The 18139-nt window shown below is 41.1% G+C and overlaps 2 protein-coding genes across 7 annotated transcripts in view; one reads left to right on the plus strand and one right to left on the minus strand.

The window, feature by feature from the left end:
- Positions 1-5348, minus strand: part of LOC112830562 (WASH complex subunit 2-like) — a 51542-nt gene extending 46194 nt beyond the window's left edge. For 3 of the 4 annotated variants that reach the window (XM_073904494.1, XM_025880463.2, XM_025880462.2), the window contains exons 1-3: positions 5232-5347; positions 4994-5116; positions 4027-4191 (exon numbers count right to left, since the gene is read on the minus strand). In XM_073904494.1, the coding sequence (XP_073760595.1) occupies positions 4027-4191; positions 4994-5116; positions 5232-5234 (291 nt within the window). In that variant the 5' untranslated portion in view covers positions 5235-5347. Of the gene's footprint in view, positions 1-4026; positions 4192-4993; positions 5117-5231 lie in introns of all 4 variants that reach the window. The other variant, XM_025880464.2, reaches the window with a different exon arrangement.
- A 161-nt stretch (positions 5349-5509) lies between these two features.
- Positions 5510-18139, plus strand: part of NCOA4 (nuclear receptor coactivator 4) — a 62749-nt gene continuing 50119 nt past the window's right edge. For 2 of the 3 annotated variants that reach the window (XM_073904499.1, XM_073904501.1), the window contains exons 1-2: positions 5510-5796; positions 10627-10728. The gene's annotated coding sequence lies outside the window, so the exon portion shown is untranslated. The remainder of the gene's footprint in view (positions 5797-10626; positions 10729-18139) is intronic. The other variant, XM_073904500.1, reaches the window with a different exon arrangement.

The following is an 18139-nucleotide window of genomic DNA, read 5'->3' on the forward strand; positions in this document are numbered from 1 at the left end:
TCCCTCTCCATCTGCCTCCCCCTTCTCACACTCTCTCTCAAATAAATAAAATCTTTTTTAAAAAAGTTTTATATTGAGGGCGCCTAGGTGGCTCAGTTGGTTAAGCAACTGCCTTCAGCTCGGGTCATGATCCTGGAGTCCCAGGATCGAGTCCCGCATCGGGCTCCCTGCTCAGCATGGAGTCTGCTTCTCCCTCTGACCCTCTTCCCTCTCGTGCTCTCTATCTCTCATTCTCTCTCTCTCAATTAAATAAAATCTTTAAAAAAAAGTTTTATATTGAAAGAATATTAAAATGCCTATAAAATAATAAACTAATATTAAGAAAAATGCAGCCTACAAATATACACATACAGAAAAGATTAAAATTAAAAAAAAAAAGGACTAGAAAGAAATATGGCAAAGTGTTCAATGGCTGGGTAACTTGGGGAGGTGGAATTCTAGTTGATTTTTTGTGGTTTTAATTTTTTTATACTTTAGTACTTTTTATCTATGCCAACCTCTTCACAAGTGTTCATTATTTTTGTAACAAGAGAGGAAAAAACTTAAAGGCCAATGTCTGCACGGGAAATGGACTTAGAATATATATGCCAGAATGCTGAGAGACACCCCTCCACCATCTGAAATTTCAGATGCTGCTTTTTTCCATACTTCTAAAAAATAAATTTTCTATAAAAACAAGAAACTTGGGGGGGCGTAATTTTGAAAGACAGGAACAGGAAAGTAAATAAATCTTAATATTGAAGCTTTCAGACATGGCAGCTACCAAGGTCACTTCAGATTTTAAATAGCGAGACAACCTAAAAGGTTGAGCTTCACGCTCAAGTCTGAACATCACCAGCATCCTACTCTTTCCCCTGCTTGTCATTAAAAACTACCTCAAAGGGGCGCCTGGGTGGCTCAGTCGTTGAGCGTCTGCCTTCGGCTCAGGTCAGGATCCCAGGGTCCTGGGATCAAGCCCCGCATCGGGCTCCCTGCTCGGCGGGAAGCCTGCTTCTCCCTCTCCCACTCCCCCTGCTTGTGTTCCCTCTCTTGCTGTCTCTCTCTCTGTCAATAAATAAATAAAATCTTAAAAAAAAAAAAAAACTACCTCATAAGATACCAGTAGACTGGCTGGGAGGCCAAACACAACCTCTAAAAAATTATCCAACAAATATATAAAACCCATGGATCTTCTGAGAGTGACAAGAACTATGTATCTCAAGTGCTCAGCAAGCAGCAGATAATCAGTGCTAACTTCCTTCACTCTTACCAGGCTAACCTCACAGCTTCACATGTTTTTTGATAATTTTAAAATCAGGCAGCCATTCCCAGAATTGTTAAATATAGTATTTTCCCTGAAAGGATCTTTTCTTCATTTGGGGAGACGGGGTAAGAGAGAGGTGGTGAACTGGAGAAAAGGGACCACGGGCTGAGGACTTAACAGATTATAAACAGCCCTGATCCTTTTCATTTATGTGTTCTCTCATTCATTCATTCATTCAAATATTCATTAGGGTCCTACAAATCAGGAATGTGCTGGGCCCAAGGAACACAACATTTAGAACAAATGTGGGACTTGATTTACTAGGGTAGTCTGACCCATCAAATCGTATTAATAAATATGAAATTACAATCATGAGAAGTGCTACTAAAGAACTCATTTCTGGGGCGCCTGGCTGGCTCAGTCAGAAGAGCATGTGACTCTTGACCCTGGGGTCATGAGTTCGAACTCTACTTTGGGTGTAGAGATTACTAAAAAAATAAACTTAAAAAAAAGTCACTTCTAGGTCACTTAATGTTTCAGGACGAAATGCCTGAATTAACAGATTAATGAAACTTTAAGAATTCTGTTCCCTTCTGATAACACACTGAGGCACTGGCCACTGTTAATCAGTATTTCTCCTCCATCAGAGTCCCCTCTTGAGCCTTTACTAAAGGTACTAATTTCTCTTGCCCTAGAAAGTTCTGATTGCTCTTTAATTTCACTAATTCTGTAATGCATTTTTCAACCTGCTTTTGAGGTTAATTACTAAAACCCAGAAACCTACCTGTGACTTTGAATACCTTTCCAATAAACTACCATGAAACCAAATGGCACCATTGTTCAAGCCAGAATTGTAATACGTGAGTACCAATGTCAGGGTTTGAGGAAAATATGTAAAAATCCAAATCACTGCCAAAACTATTAACGGCATATAGATTTTTTTCAGAGTTTTATTATACATCAGCTGTACTCTTCACATCATCATGTTCTGCCACAAATGAGAAGACCAGGTAACACGTGGCATTACAGGGAGGTGTGAGAAGCAGTAAAACTTGGCAGTGGCAACAGGCATGGTGAGAGGGGAATTCTGGCTACAGAATGGAAGGGGAAGAAGCATAAGCACTAAGGCAATGGAAAGATGTATGGAAAACAGGGAATCCAAGAAGTGAACAGAAATAAAGAACTACTACCAAAAAATAAATAAATAAACAAATAACAGGAGCAAAAATACCCACTAGATCAAGGAAAACTCAAAATCTAAAAAAACTTGGCCAGAATGTGACAGTTGAATAAAGCTGTCATACTTATGTATGACATGAAGACTGTGATTTAAAAAAAAATTGCTTATGATGCCTCCTCCCAAAAAATTCAATTGGGTACCAATTTAGTACCATGTGGTACAGGCACATTGGGTACAAAGGGACCCTTCCAATTCTACTCCTTTCCCATTCTAGGGCTCCAGCACTGACTGCAGAGAAGAGCTAAGCACTTGACCCAGCAAGAAAGGTACAGAATGAGGGCAAACAAGTATACTTAAAAGGAGACCAAATTTGGCTTGATGAAAAGGAAACGGGGCTGCATGTACCTGTAAAGCGCCTCTGCCAGTGAGAAAGATGCTCAGAACCAAGCATCGATATCCTATATCGATGACCAAAAAGTGACTACAGATTTTACTAGAATACTTGCCACATCTTAACAACTGAGCCACCCAGGCGCCCCAATACTTGCCATATCTTAAACTTACTAGCAAAGAGATCTCTAACACCTTTACTAATATCCTTATTTTACACAGTTTCCCAAAAACAGTAGTGGCAATTCAACATGAACTACTAAAAAAATGCATTACTATGCGACAAAAGATACCTGCATGACAGTATTTGGCCTTCTCTTCACAATCCTGAATCTTGGGCTTTTATAATTTTGCAATTTTCAAAATCCTTTCTACTACTTTACACCTAACAATCTCAGGAAATAGGCTACTTTAATAATCCTCTTTTCACAGATTAGTTAAGGCTGACACTCAGGAAGTTAACCTTCCTATGAGACATAGAGATCAGCTTAACTAAGCTTCTTCTCCATTCTCATCTCTTAACACCCTCCCCTTCACTCACTGGGCTCTAGCCACATTTGTTTCCTTTCTATTCAGGAATTTCACTATTATGGAGGATTGTGATCTTCTCTAAGGAAAGGTCTATCTAATTTACCTCTGTATTCCTAGGACCTAGCACTTAGAAAGTCAATACATATATAGGGAAAAATCACACATGGCTCAAAGCTCAGTACTGTTTAGAGTTGGTTCTGTATCACAGGTTCAGCCATTGTAACAAAATGTTAACAAATATAAAAAAAAAAAAAAACTATTCCAAGTAAGCACACACATGCCTTTAATATAACTTATCAGAACGTGATGGACACAGTCAATATTGCAGCCACATTCTGGTGCCCAGAGGATCAAACTAGGTGTATAGCTCTCCTTAACAGAACATGTCCACAGTAAGGCTTGTTGGAATGCCATACAAGTCAGCACAACTAAAACTAAAAAGGGATGGAAAAACTAGAATGTAAGAAAATTATATCATCAGATTTTTTTAAAGGCTTGAGAAAATAAACTTTACTAATTAAAAAAAGGCATTAATCCTAGAGAAAGAAGCTTCAATTCCCAAGAACCCCTACGTTCATCAAATTTAAGGAGGGTAACTAATAATAAATCACTTAATATCACAACAGACTCTTGCTTCTCCAAAAAGCATTATTTGTAAGTCTGATACAATTAAGTAACTCACGTTCTCAATGAACTGGGTATTAGACAGCATAAGGAAGTCATTGAAGACATTATGAAGGCGACAATCTGTGGCTTTAGTTTCCCGGATTAGTCCATCCACTTGTTTCTTGATTTCATGGGTCCTAGAGATAGTCTGCTGTGAGAATTCCTGTAGAAACTGTAGCAGCTATTTAGAAAACAAGCACACAGCAATATCAATATCACATGCGTCTATTCCGTGCGTCAAAAAAAAAAAAAAAAGAACCCATTTCTTTTCACCTCTGTGAGGGTGTGTGTGCTGGAATGTAGGGATGCCCCTTTTGACAGTACCCAAGACCAAGCAGCACGGAAAACACTAAAGCAGCTCATCGAAACAGTGGCAAGGAGTCAATGGACACTTGCTACCTCATTTCTGGAGAAATTTTAAAGTCTTGTCTGGTTATCATTCTTCAGAAATCCCAGACGAAGAGCGAAATAACAAACCACCACTCTTATTTTTTTAAAAAATGTATTCATATGGGATTTTGGAATCCCAGTTTTGAGTTTCTAGGGTCCCCAGCCTTTAAAGTCCCACTCCGGGATATCTATATAGAGGCTTGTCTGCCTCCCCATACAGTCCGGGTCCCAACGTGGAATGGCCTCACTGGTGCCCTAGCAATTCCGCGGCGCAGAGAAAAATCTGCCTCCCTCGAGATGGAGATGGGTGCACTGCTAGAAAACCCAAACAAGGAAGAGAACCCCGCATCTGGGCTGCAGTCCAAGTGGGGCACTCAGCCGGCTAAGGACGACGGGCTCGCCCCAGCCCAAGCGCCTAGGGTCCGCCACCTTGGCGTTTTTGAGCGCGGGAAGGGACGTGTTATTAAAAATAACAGAGGCAGCGGGATTGACCGGGTGGAGAAGGAATCGCGGCTCCCGTCCTCCTGCTCGCAGGCCGCGCGTCACCCCAGCCGGCCCGCGCTCCCCTCCCGTCCCTGGGGCCCGCCTCTCACGCCCGCATCAGCCGCCAGCGACCAGCTCTGGCTGCTCCTGCGGATCTCCTCCACCGACCAGGGTCGCTCCCACACGGGCTCGGACGCCGGCGCCCGCTCCTGGTCCGGGGTCGTCCGGTTCATCTGCAGCGGGAAGGACGGAGAAGAGGGGGTGAGCTTCGGGGAGGCGGCGGCCCCGCCCCACCCCACCCCGGCCCACCCCGGCCGACTCCTGCCCGCCCCTGCCCGTCACCCTCACCATCCCGGCCGTGCAGTTCGGCGGGCTCCGGGGCAGCCACGACCGCACCCGCCGAGGCCCGCAGGTCTGCGGAAGCGGAGCCCCGAACCCAGAGCTCCGCGGCCCCGGCACGTGATCGTCTCTCACGTGACCTGGCTCGCACGTGACCGGATGTGCGGCGCCGCCAGAAAAAAGAAGTGGCCACGGCCTAGGGAGTTGAGTTAGAAGGCCTGCAGCTGGGCTAAAGTGGAAGCTGGAGGGGAAGAGAGGATGCCGACGCCAGGGGGCGCTGGTGGCCGGGCTGTCTTGGAGCGGGAGGACGCAGGCTCTGGCCTCGGAGCACGCTGCCAACCTGGCTTGTCACAAGAGGGGAGTCCCGAAAGGAACCTGTGGAACAACCGGCCTAGGGGCTTCGGCCGTCGGGCGACGTGGGCGGAGGGAAAGCTTTCCCAGCTGCGTCTCTTCCTGGTTGCATCTCCGCTGCCCTTCGCTGCTGGGTCGACGCACTGGCGCTCAGTAAGGGGAGGAGGACGGACCAATCTGACCATCACCGTGCCTGCCGACCTGCTCGGTTTCAACTCTTTGTGTAGGTTCTGCTTAAAAAAGCCTTTTTACTCATTCAGCGTTGTCCACGGATTCAAGTGCAGCCTTCTCGTAAGACAAGCAAAAATCTTTTATAATCTGATCTCTGTTGTGAATATATCTTCAATTCTCCCAGCTCCCCACTAGCGCTCAGTGATCCAGATTTTTCCCTCTGCTGAGTCCCTCTTGTGCCAGACCAACTTACTTCTTTAATTAAAAATCCCAGTTTCTTTTCGTTCCTTTGTACGCAAGGGCAAGTTACTTAAACTCTGTTACCTTTCGTCCTCAGAAAAAGGAAGATACGTATCTCGCAGGGACATGGTATTAAGTGTGGTGATATTCTTAAAACAGCACGATGCCTGCCTTCTGGCGAGCATTAAACATGGATCTTACCACTTTCCCTATGCTCTTTGTCCAACTCTTGGGCTTTCTTTTGTTTTTTCCTCTATCACCTCAGTGAAAACTTCCCTGATTATCCCAAGTACAGTTTAAATGCCCCTGTCATTTTCTATATATTTGTACAAGTATAACATTGTATTATAATTTATTTATATATGTCTCCCTTTATGAAGTGCTCAGTATTTACCAAACATTTTATACGTATTAATTCATTCAATTCTTAAATGATCCTGTGAAATAGGTACTATTATCTTTATATTATGGTTGAAGAAACAGGCACAGAAAGATAAGTAACTTCCTCAGGGTTAGACAATCAGTAAAGAGGCAGAGCCGACAACCTACACAGTGAGCCACTGTGCTACACTGTAGCTAGTCTTACTCTCTTAAGGGAACTTTATTTTTAAGTGTTTATCTACCAGCCTTCTAGTAGAATGCCTCGCATTCATAAAAAACAAAACAAAAACGTTTCCAATTTGGTAAAATTTAGGTGAGCCAGTTACTGCACTTGCATCTCATCTGACATCATCAACTTCAGTAGCCAGGTAATGACCCTGGGCTTAATGTGCCTCAAGAACCTTAATCAACATCCCAATTCTCAGAGCCCCTCACTCACACCCTGGACCTTATCACCTGATTTTCTTTCTTCTAGATCTGGACTGCAATAGAGCAGCCTCTTAAATTTTCAGGTCTTTCTTTTATTCCCTAGTCTGTTCTCAACTAACCCAAACCTCAATCCCCACTCCTCTCCTTTTCCCACAATAATACCTTCTTAGCTTTATTTCCTTTCCTGGTCTGCATAGCACGCATGATAGTAGCCATCAACTTCTCTTGAAAGCTCTTTAATATCCTCATGTCACCTTTCTGACACATAGCTCTGCTAACTCCTAACTTTGAATCAGTCCAATTATGTCCTTTCTCCTTTCCTGCACCTAGGTTCCCAAATGAAATCACTACAAATTCATATTCTGCAAATTTGGCTGAACCCTCAGCACTGATTAGCAGTCCTTTTACTTATCCTTGATCTTTATACTTACCCTTGATCAGCACCCTTCCATAACTTCACAGTTTTTCATATTATCTACCCACTTGCCTCTGCAGCAGAGAACAGACTCCCTCTCCTCACCTCATACTTAAAATGTTTGTATGTATACACACCTTCTGTATCTCATACAGCTCTTTATTTGCACATAACAGAATTTGACTGGCAAACTGACAAAATTGAATTTGGGGTTAAGAACCTACAGAACTCACAGGTAAGGAAAAGGTAAGCAGGCAGGGCTTGGAGAGGGCATAAACCATAGGAACTCAGGAGTCCCCTTTGAGCCAATGCCACCAGAATGACCAAGGTCCAGTCACTTCCCTTCTTGTGTTTCCTTTATGAACTTTCAAATTCCTGAGATAAATAGAATCTGATTGGCTTCCCTTAGATCATACTCCCACTTCTCCACCTCTTAGTGTGTCCCCAAACAAAAGTTTGGGACTGTTACCAAAAGCAGAGATAAGAGATGCTAGGAAAACAAAAACAATAGGCTACATGCTCACTTTCTTCCAGTCTCTGGAAAAGCTGTCCCCGCTCTTGCCCAAGACTAGTGACCACTAGTTCTTGTTGGAGACTTTCTGGCCTCCCCTGGGATGGTGCTCTCTTGAACTCCCCTTCTTGTCTGTCCAATCCTGCTGTCTTTACTGGCACTTCTCCCATAGAACTTTTCAAATATTTTTCGGTCATGCTTTTTATTGAATTTGCTAGAGAATTCTTGCTCTGCCATAACCATGCCTGAGAATTCAGATAAATCTACCCACTGTAAAGTATATTAAAACTTGTTTCAGGGTGCCTGGCTGGCTCACTGGGTAGAGCATGTGGCTCATGATCTCAGGGTCATGAGTTAAAGCCCCATGTTGGATGTGGACCTACTTTAGAAAAAAAACAAAAAACTTTTTTCATATGCATTTTGATAAGTTCACAGTCTTTTAAATAGTTGTAATAAGAGTTGGGATGTTTTATGATTTATAAGATTTTATTTTTCACATAATGGAAACAATGGCATATTCTTATCTTTATTTTTCAGTTAATGACTATAATGTGGATATTGCTCAAAGTCAGGGACAGGTCTAACAATTTTGTTGAAGACATAAACTTCTCACCATTATACAATCCAGTATTATATGTATTATTTCCTAATAACTTAATGGATGTTTCATTGTTCATTAATATTAGAGAATTTAATAAGAGAAAAGGCACTGACAAAATCTGCCTTACAACTGAAAATCCAGGGGTGCCTGGGTGGCTCAGTCAGTTAAGCGACCAACTCTTGATTTCAGCTCAGGTCATGACCTTCAATCATGAGATCAAGCCCTGGGTCAGTTCTGTGCTGGGCTTGGAGCCTGCTTAAGATTCTCTCTCCTGCTGCTCCTTCCCCTGCTTGCCCATGTGCACTCTCTCTTTCTCTCTCTAAAAAAACAAACAAAACAAACAACTGAAAATCCAGCATTTTAAAAGCTACAGAACTGGTCACTGTTAAGACAGAGTGTCACAAAGTCATTGCTGAAGCTGCAGGTACTAATGGAAAAAGTAACAACAATAATACTAATTTAAAAAGCCTCAATTTATCCAAATTTTCTATCATTTATATAATTCATTTAAGCAGTGCTAAGTATCACACATTTTACATTACAATGTGAGGCAAGGTATTTATAACAAGACAAATGCCATAGCTTCGGTATTAACATATGTAAATGAATTTGGAACCATGACTAAAAGTGCTCAAATTCAGCTGATTTTCTAGGTAATTAAGTGGTATAAATGGTGTGACTATAGCATTAGAATTTGGGATTGTAACCAACTATCTCTTACCAAACCCCCAGTTCCTTTGCATTAATTGCTAGCCCTCAGTGGTTCTGATAATTCTAGAGGACTTGTGAGTTTTGTTTTATGAGAACCCACAAACCTAAAATATACCTCCAATAATATAGTTGACCCAATTTAATAAGTCTACTAACTGTGAGTTATATGCTTTTTTTTTAAAGAAATGGTAGTTATAATTTTTTAAAGGTTTTATTTATTCATTTGAGAGAGAGAGAGCACGAAAAGGAGGGAGGGGCAGAAGGAGAGAGAGAAGCCGACTTCCTGCTGAGCAGGGAGCCAGACACTGGGCTGGATCCCAGGACCCTGAGATAATGACCTGAGCCAAAGGCAGACGCTTAACCAACTGAGACACCCAGGTGCCCCAGTTATGATTATTTTTAAAATATTATTTTAGTACTTTAGTAATTATATATCTAGTAGTTTGGCATAATTGAAGCCCTCAAAATTACTACCTTTATTATCATTTTGCACTAGTATATGAAGCATAAGCAGCAAATGTATGCAACTATATCCCAACAGTGTCAAGCTCTACAACTCTTCAAGCTAGATTTCTTAACTACAAGATACATTTTACCAATCACCCTTCTCACCAAATTCTTTTTTTTTCTTTAAAGATTTACTTATTTTGGGGATGTCTGGGTGGCTCAATCTGTTAAGCATCTGCTTTCGGCTCAGGTCATGATCCCAGGGTCCTGGGATCAAGTCCTGCATCAGGCTCCTCCTTACCCAGTAAGGAGTCTGCTTCTCCCTCTGCCTGCCGCTCCCTCTGCTTGTGCACTCACTCTCCCTCTCTGACAAATAAATAAAATCTTTTAAAAAAATAAAGATTTACTTATTTGAGAGAGCGAGAGAGAGGATGAGTGGGAGGGGCAGAGAGAGAGGGAGAGAGAATCTCAAACAGACTCTGCACTGAGCATGGAGCCTGACGCGGAGCTCTATCTCACGACCCTGAGATCATGACCTGAGCTGAAACCAAGAGTGGGATGCTTAACCAACTTTGCCAACCAGACGTCCCATCAAATTCCTTTTAATGTGACTCACAAAATTATTTATGACATTGTTCTTCCTTTCTGGTAAAACCTCTAGTGTAGTTCAACAAATTACTTCCTGCAAGGTGATTTTACAACTCTTAAAATGTACTTGTAATTATTCTAGGTAGCCTTTATCTGAAGTGTTTTTGAAATACTGATGACCACAAAAATCTTCCATCTTATAACAGTTTCTAACTTAATTTAAGGTACATACAATAATGTAAACCACTAGCTGCTTGCCTTTTCAATAAAGGTAGAATTCAAGTCAAAGGTATTAAGTAATTTGTTATGTTTTCTCTGTTCAGTATGATTAATTTTGCATCTTTAGGGTATCAGGCTAAGAAAGCTGACAAAAAAAAAAGAGTACATGCTTTTCTGCTTTTATAATGCATAGCTCTCAGATGTCGCACTGAAATACTCCCAGATTTAAAATAGCCACGTTTGAGCCTGACCATCAAATGTGTTACATGTAATGTAAGGATTGATTTTCTAATTCTACTTTCTTGAAAATAAAGTCTAACCAACCTGCTTTATTTCACAGAGGCCCCTCCAGTGGGCAAGCCATGGTTCTTCTTAGAGTCATTTGAAGTACCAGAGAGAAGATTTTTTTCCACAAACAGGCAGTTCAGATGCTCCACATGAGGTGAGTCAGAAATGCTTCCCAGTTAGAAAACCCAAACATCAGGCACCCCACAGTAAGTACAACATGCTCCTCTAAGGGATCCCTGCTCTCTGACCTGGGCAGAAAAGCTGATCCACATACAGAGTGACAGAGGCTGATGAGTTATGGGAATCAAGCAGCTTTGCTTGCTGATACTAAACTCTGACTTTATATGTCAACAAGCAGCACTTTCTGGGCCATCAGGAATGCATTTCTACCACAGCCTTTCTCCCTGCCTCTGTTAATCATTGAGCTCTCTTTTTCTGAATCTGAGAGTGAGTCAAGGCTTTAGGTGGCCTGGATAAAGCTTCAAAAGTTGGAATTTTAAATTAGCTGCAAGTCCTTAGAGTTTTGGTACTATATCACACTAAATAACCCTTCCACATATTTATCCAACCTCCCTTTGCCTCTGCTACTTGCCCAAATGCATCGGAAGGCAGGCCATCTGGCCTGTACCTTCAAGTGATGCCAACATCATTGCCAGAGTGGTTGGCAAGTCTTATCAGGAAACATTGTAACCTTCCTAGGAATCCAGTTCCTGCACTGACAGTTTAATGAAAGCTACACTAGGAAATGCTCCTACATCACAATAGTTTTGCTCACCCATTTGCTTCCCTCTTGCCAGTAACAAGTCTGTAACTCCTACGTTTGGCAAAGAGATTGATTATATATAATATTCCAATATTTTATAAATATAATAAATATTTATTATGTATAATTAAATTTTTTCTCATCTTTAAATGTTTTTACTTTTTTTTTTAAAGATTTTATTTGACAGAGCAAGATAGTGAGAGCAGGAACACAACCAGGGGAGTGGGAGAAGGAGAAGCAGGCTTCCTGCTGAGCAGGGAGCCTGATGTGGGGCTCAATCCCAGTACCCTGGGGTTATGACCTGAGCTGAAGGCAGACGCTTAATGACTGAGCCACCCAGGCGCCCCAAATGTTTTTATTTTTTAATTTGAAATCATTTCAGGTTTATAAAAAGATTGCCAAAATATTACAAAGAATTCCCATATATCCTTTACCCAGTTTCCCCAAATGTTTATAACCTACATAAACATAGTACAGCCAACCAGTAAAGTAATAGTGATGCATTATTATTATCTAATCTATAGACCTCATTTAAACTTGTCACTTGTCCCATGTCCTTTTATCTATCTAGGACCACATAGTACATTTATCATGTTTCCTTACTCTCCTTTAATTCTGGAAAATTCCTTCATCTTTTGATTATTAGCCAATTCTTGTATACAATTTCCCTCAGTTTCCTCATGATTAAATGCAGGCTATGCATTTTCAACAAGAATACGCTATAGAAAAAAACAAATATGCAAAAATATTTTGGCTAACAATGAAAAGGAAAATCTGAGGAGCCCTAGCCTTATCAGACAAGAAAACATAATATAAAGCCTCTATGACAAAACTGTGCAGTATCAGTGCATGAGTAGACAAACAGACCAGCAGAATAGAATAGAATAGAATAGAAAAGAAAGTCCCAAAATAAACCGAGGCACATTTGGAAACTTGGAATATTGGTAAAGGGTCATCTCAAGCTGCTGGGGCAAAAATGGATTTTCTAAAAAATAGTGCTGAGGGCGCCTGGGTGGCTTAGTCGTTAAGCGTCTGCCTTCAGCTCAGGTCATGATCCCAGGGTCCTGGGATCGAGCCCCGCATTGGGCTCCCTGCTCCGCGGGAAGCCTGCTTCTCCCTCTCCCACTCCCCCTGCTTGTGTTCCTGCTCTCGCTGTGTCTCTCTGTCAAATAAATAAATAAAAATCTTTAAAAAAAATAAAATAAAATAAAATAAAAAATAGTGCTGAAAACAACTGAGGAGCCATTTGGGGAAAGATAAAAGTAGAACCATACCTAACACTTCACATAAAAATAAATTCTAGGGCGCCTGAGTGGCTCAGTCATTAAACGTCTGCCCTGCATCGGGCTCCCTGCTCAGCGGGAAGCCTGCTTCTCCCTCTCCCACTCGCCCTGCTTGTGTTCCTGCTCCTTCTCTCTCTGTCAAATAAATAAATAAAATCTTTTTAAAATAAATAAATAAATAAATACTAACTGGATTAGAGATCTAAATGCAAAAACTGAAACTTACAAGTACTAGCAGACAACACAAATGGCTTCCTCTTTAGCTTCAGTGTAGGGAAAAGTCTAACTATGACTTGAAATCCAGAATAATAAAAAAAAAATGATAAATTTGCATTAAAACATTTCTCATGGTCGAAAGCCATCATAAACAAAGTCAGAGCACAATTGACAAACCAGGAGAAAATATTTGCAACATATATAACAGACAAATGGCTAATATCACTAACATATTAAGGGGATATTAAAGAGCTCTTAAAATTGGGGCACCTGGGTGGCTCAGTCAGTTAAGCATCTGTCTTTGGCTCCGGTCGTGATCCTGAAGTCGTGGGATCAAGTTCCACATCAGGCTCTCTGCTTAGCGGGGAGCCTGCTTCTCCCTCTCCCTCTGCCTGCTGCTCTCCCTGCTTGTGTACTCTCTCTCTCTCTTTCTCTCTCTCTGTCAAATAAATAAAATCTTTTTCAAAAAAATTAAGTAGCAAGACACCACAAAGAAACAGAGCTACTTGCCAGTATCCCTGATGAATGTAGATGCAAAAATCCTCAACAAAATATTAACAAACCAAATCCAACAATACAATGAAAAAGACAACATTCATCACGATCAAGGGGGTTGTATTCCCAGGATGTAAGGGTGTTTCAATATTCAAAAATCAATCAATGTGTGATACATCATTTCAATAAGAGAAAGGATAAAACTCATATGATCATCTCGATAAACACAGAAAAAGCATTGACAGAGTACAACATCCATTCATGATAAAAGCCCTCAACAAGGTAGATCTAGAGGAAATATACCTCAGCATAATAAAGGCCATATATGAAAAACCCACAGCAAACATCATACTCAATGGGGAAAAACAGAGCTTTTCCCCGAAGGTCAGAAACAAGACAAAGATGTCCATTCTCACCACTTTAATTCAACATAGTACTGAAGGTCCTAGCCACAGCAATCGGACAACAAAAAAAAGAAAAGGCATCCAAATTGGTAAGGGAGAAGTAAAACTTTCACTATTTATAGATGACATGATATTATATATAGAAAACCTGAAAGACTCTACCAAAAAACTACTAGCAACAGTGTGCCGTTGCTCATGTCATCATTTCTTATTGAAAACCAGGCATTTTAAATAATATAATTTGGCAACTCTGTAAGTCAGAGACCTACCATCCAGGATTTATTTTAGTTAATGTTTGGTGCAGTGGTTGTTGTTATGTGTTTGCTTAGTGACTTTCCTGTACTAATTTTGTAGTCTGTTTTCTTTGTCATGTGTGGCCACTAAAGTCTCTGTTCACTTAACTCAGGGGTTAGGCAATAATTGGACAGAGATTCCTTAAATGCCTGGCACCAGTAAGTTTCCCAGCCTTTGCCAAGGGGTCTGTGTCTGTGTGTTAGGACAAACCTTAAATCTGGCAGTTTACAACTCAGGCTTAGCCTTCACTTCCTGCTTATACAGAGCCTCAGCACTAACCAGAGGTGAGAGATTAGAACCTTCTCAAGTCTTTCCTGGGCATGTGCACTGGCTTGTACATCAAATGGCCTCTAGCTCCCCAGGAATGTGTTGGCATATTTCAAAGTCTTCTATGGACATCTCATTCCCCAAACTTCCTTTTCAGTTTTTGGGCAGTCTCTTCTTTGCTCTATAACTGTTACCCTTTTTCATGTACCTTCAATATTAAACAGTCACTACTGATTTTATTTTTTAAACAAATGTTCCAGGAAAAGGCTTTTGCAGTGAGTAAGCTCTGAATGAGGTCAAATAAAGATAAGCCCTGTGAGTGGGAATTTCCAGGAGCCTCTAAAAAGGTCAAACTATGTAATTCTCTTGGAGTGGGGCTTTTTCAGGAGCCCCAAACCTGTCTGTTCTCTCCAGTGGTTGCTAGGTAGCTGGGTTCCACAGCTACCATGTTATGAGGCTGTTGGCTTTCAAAGCTACCATAGAGCTGGTAAGAAGGGGATCAGAATAGGGCAAGTTATAATTCTGAAAAGCTCTCTGTTCTTACTGGAATTCAGCCATTTTTCTTGAATAAATGTTCCTTGGATTGTTGCAAGCCTTTGGTTCATCTTCAGAGTTCTGAAAAAAGTTGATTTTGAAATTTTTTGCCAGAGTTCTCATTGCTTTTATGGGGGGAGTGAATTTTTGGAGGTTCTTAGTCTGCCATTCCATTCTCTGGTGGAATTTTGAAGTTTCCTTTCTATAGATATTATACATTTTAAATTGGTTTATTTGGTTTTCTGTGTGTTGAGTTGTATCTTTAGATACTTTGGATCTAACCCCTTATCAGATAAACCATTTGCAAATATTTTCTCCCATCCAGTAGACTGTCTTATTTAGGAAACCTCTTGATCATTGTACAGTAGTTTTGTACACAACCGTTTTGTTAAGTTGTCGTATTGCTTATAATAGTTTCGTTGTTGGTGGTTCTGAATTTTCGGGTAAATAAAGGTGTTTTCTACAAATAATACCTTTGCCATCTTTTTTCCCTCCAATGTTAAACCTCTTTTTCTTATTTAAATACATTTGTTAATACCTCCAAAGCCATTGTTAACAGTAGTAACAATGAGCATTCTTATATTGTTCCTTACTTAAGTGGGTATTCTTTCATTATTTTACCATTAAGCTTGATGCTACCTTTTTTTTCAGTCATCTTCATAGTTTTTAAATACATGCAGATGACCTATGCTTTCTGCCTCACTATTCATCATGGCTTCATTTCAAGGCAAATCTATTCCAGCCCTTCCTTGTCTAGGCTGGCCTCCTTCTAGTCACAACATTCTTCCATATCTCCCCCTGGAGCAGAGCAACTAGGATTTCATCCTCTGGAGGAATACCCCAAACAGAGAAATAGGGTGCAGAGATGACTACAGCAGTAACAACATATCAGACGTCAACCTTTGAGAATATTAAAGCAAATATCTTAAATTAGTGTTAGCAAACAGAATCCAGATAACAATAGGCCAGTAACATGTTTTTTTTCCAAGTATGCAAGTATTCCAATAAAAGGGAATTTGATAGTATAAGTTGCCATCTTAAAAGTTCAAAGAAGGTGATTTACTATCTTATACCATACATAAAAATTAACTCAAAATGGATTAAAGACACAAAAACAAAGGCGACAAAAGCAAAAATAAGCAAGTGGGACTATATCAAACTAAAAAGCATCTGCACAGGAACAAAAACATCAGTGAAATGAAAAAGCAACCTACAGGATGGGAAAAATTTGCAAAACTGATATATATCTGATAAGAGGTTAATATCCAAAATATATAAAGAACTCACACAACTCAATAGCAAAAAACAAACAAACAAACCCTGAACAATCCAAGTAAAAACTGGGCAGATCTATGATACAGATAGCCAATGGGGTACAAGGTGCTCAACATCACTAATCATCAGGAAAATGCAAATCAGAACTACAATGAGATATCACCTCACCTGTTAAAAACAAAACAAAAACAAAAAATAGGGGTGCCTGGGTGGTTTAGTCGTTAAGTGTCTGCCTTCGGCTCAGGTCATGATCCCAGGGTCCTGGGATCGAACCCCACATCGGGCTCCCTGCTTAGCGGGAAACCTGCTTCTCCCTCTCCCGCTCCCTCTGCTTGTGTTCCCTCTCTCACTATCTCTCTCTCTGTCAAAAAATAAATAAAATCTTTAAAAATAAATAAGTAAACACAAAAAATAGCAAGAAGCAGCAAGGGCTGATGAGAACATAGAGAAATGGGAACTCTTGTGCACTCTTGATTGGAATGTTATTTGGTACAGTCACTATGGAAAACAGTATGGAATTTACTCAAAAGTTAAAAATAGAATTACATATCCAGCAATTCCACATCTCAGCATTTATCTGAAGAAAATGTGAACACTAATTCATAAAGATATATGTACCCTCATGTTCATTGTGTCACCAGCTAGACTCTAAGACCTGACCTTTACTGCCCCCTTGCTTATACTCACTGACCTTTGCCCACATTTTTCCTTAAGTTCTTTCCAGCTTATCTTTTAACTCAGGCAAATGGAAACTGAAGCACCCCTCAAGTAATAGTAACTGCCCTGACAAGATCTCCTGCTGGCCCAGGCCACCCAGACCAGTTTGAGCGTGACCCCACTGACCTGGGGTTGTTCCACTGACCTTCGCAGGATATAATTCAGAAACAACCAGATAGAAGAGATGCATATGGCAAAGTAGGTGGGGAAGGGTGTGATTTTTCATGCCTTCTCTGGGTGCCACTCTCCCTGCACCTCCCAGTGTCCTCCAACCCAGAAGCTTTCAGAACCGGCCCACCACCCCCCCCCACTTCCTGGGCTTTTATGGAAGCTTCATTATCACATAGGCCTAGTTGATTAAGTCATGGCCATTGGTGATTGATTCAACCGCCAGCTCTTCCCTTCCCCTGAGGTCAAGCCTCTAATAACCTCTAACAACAAAGTTGGTTCCCCTAGCAATCAATCCCCACACTTAGGGGCTTTCAAAAGTCACCTCATTGGGTGCCTGGGTGGCTCAGATGGTTAAGCGTCTGCCTTCGGCTCAGGTCATGATCCCAGGGTCCTGGGATCGAGTCCCGCATCGGGCTCCCTGCTCCTTGGGAGCCTGCTTCTCCCTCTGCTTCTCTCTCTCTCTCTCTCTCTCTCCTCCTCTGTCTCTCATGAATAAATAAACAAATAAATCTTTAAAAAAAAAAGTCACCTTATTAACATAAATATAGATGTAGTGGAAAGGGGCTTGTTATGAATAACAAAAGACACCTTCATTGCTCTTATCATTTAGGAAATCCCAAGGGTTTTACGAACTCTGTGCTAGGAGTGGGGATAAAGATCAAATATATATTTTTATTATAAATCACAATATTACAGTGCCCCAAATGAGGAGCAAAAGAAATGGCATCTTGTTACTTTGCACACATCAACTTAATTTTGATTTCAAGTCCCCATCCCACTGGGATGGTAGATAATTTCATCTCAGCCCTTTTGGGGAGTTTTTTCCTGTTCTCCAGGGCATGCTTAGGTTATAGGGATTACACAGAGTCAAGATTTTGGAACAGGTGCCCATGTGGTTTTCAGACTCCTGTCTCCTCATGTTTTTGGGGAGACACATTGTCTCTGGCCATGTGGTCTCTTTGGATCTATAGCTGCTGCATGGGGTGCAAGAACAGCTGTCCCAGAGGGTCCCAAAAGGACCAGGTTCGGCCAGTTGCCGCTGACAAAATCCACAGGCAGAAAGACAAGCACTGGTGAAATAAGAAAGTTTATTTCAGTGAGGCCAACACCAGGAAGACAGCAGACTAGCGTCTCAAAAGACTGTCT

The sequence above is a fragment of the Callorhinus ursinus genome, unplaced genomic scaffold (genome assembly GCF_003265705.2).
Source record: "Callorhinus ursinus isolate GAN/ISIS: 27379988/994484 unplaced genomic scaffold, GSC_fseal_2.0 scaffold20, whole genome shotgun sequence".
Taxonomy (NCBI): domain Eukaryota; kingdom Metazoa; phylum Chordata; class Mammalia; order Carnivora; family Otariidae; genus Callorhinus; species Callorhinus ursinus.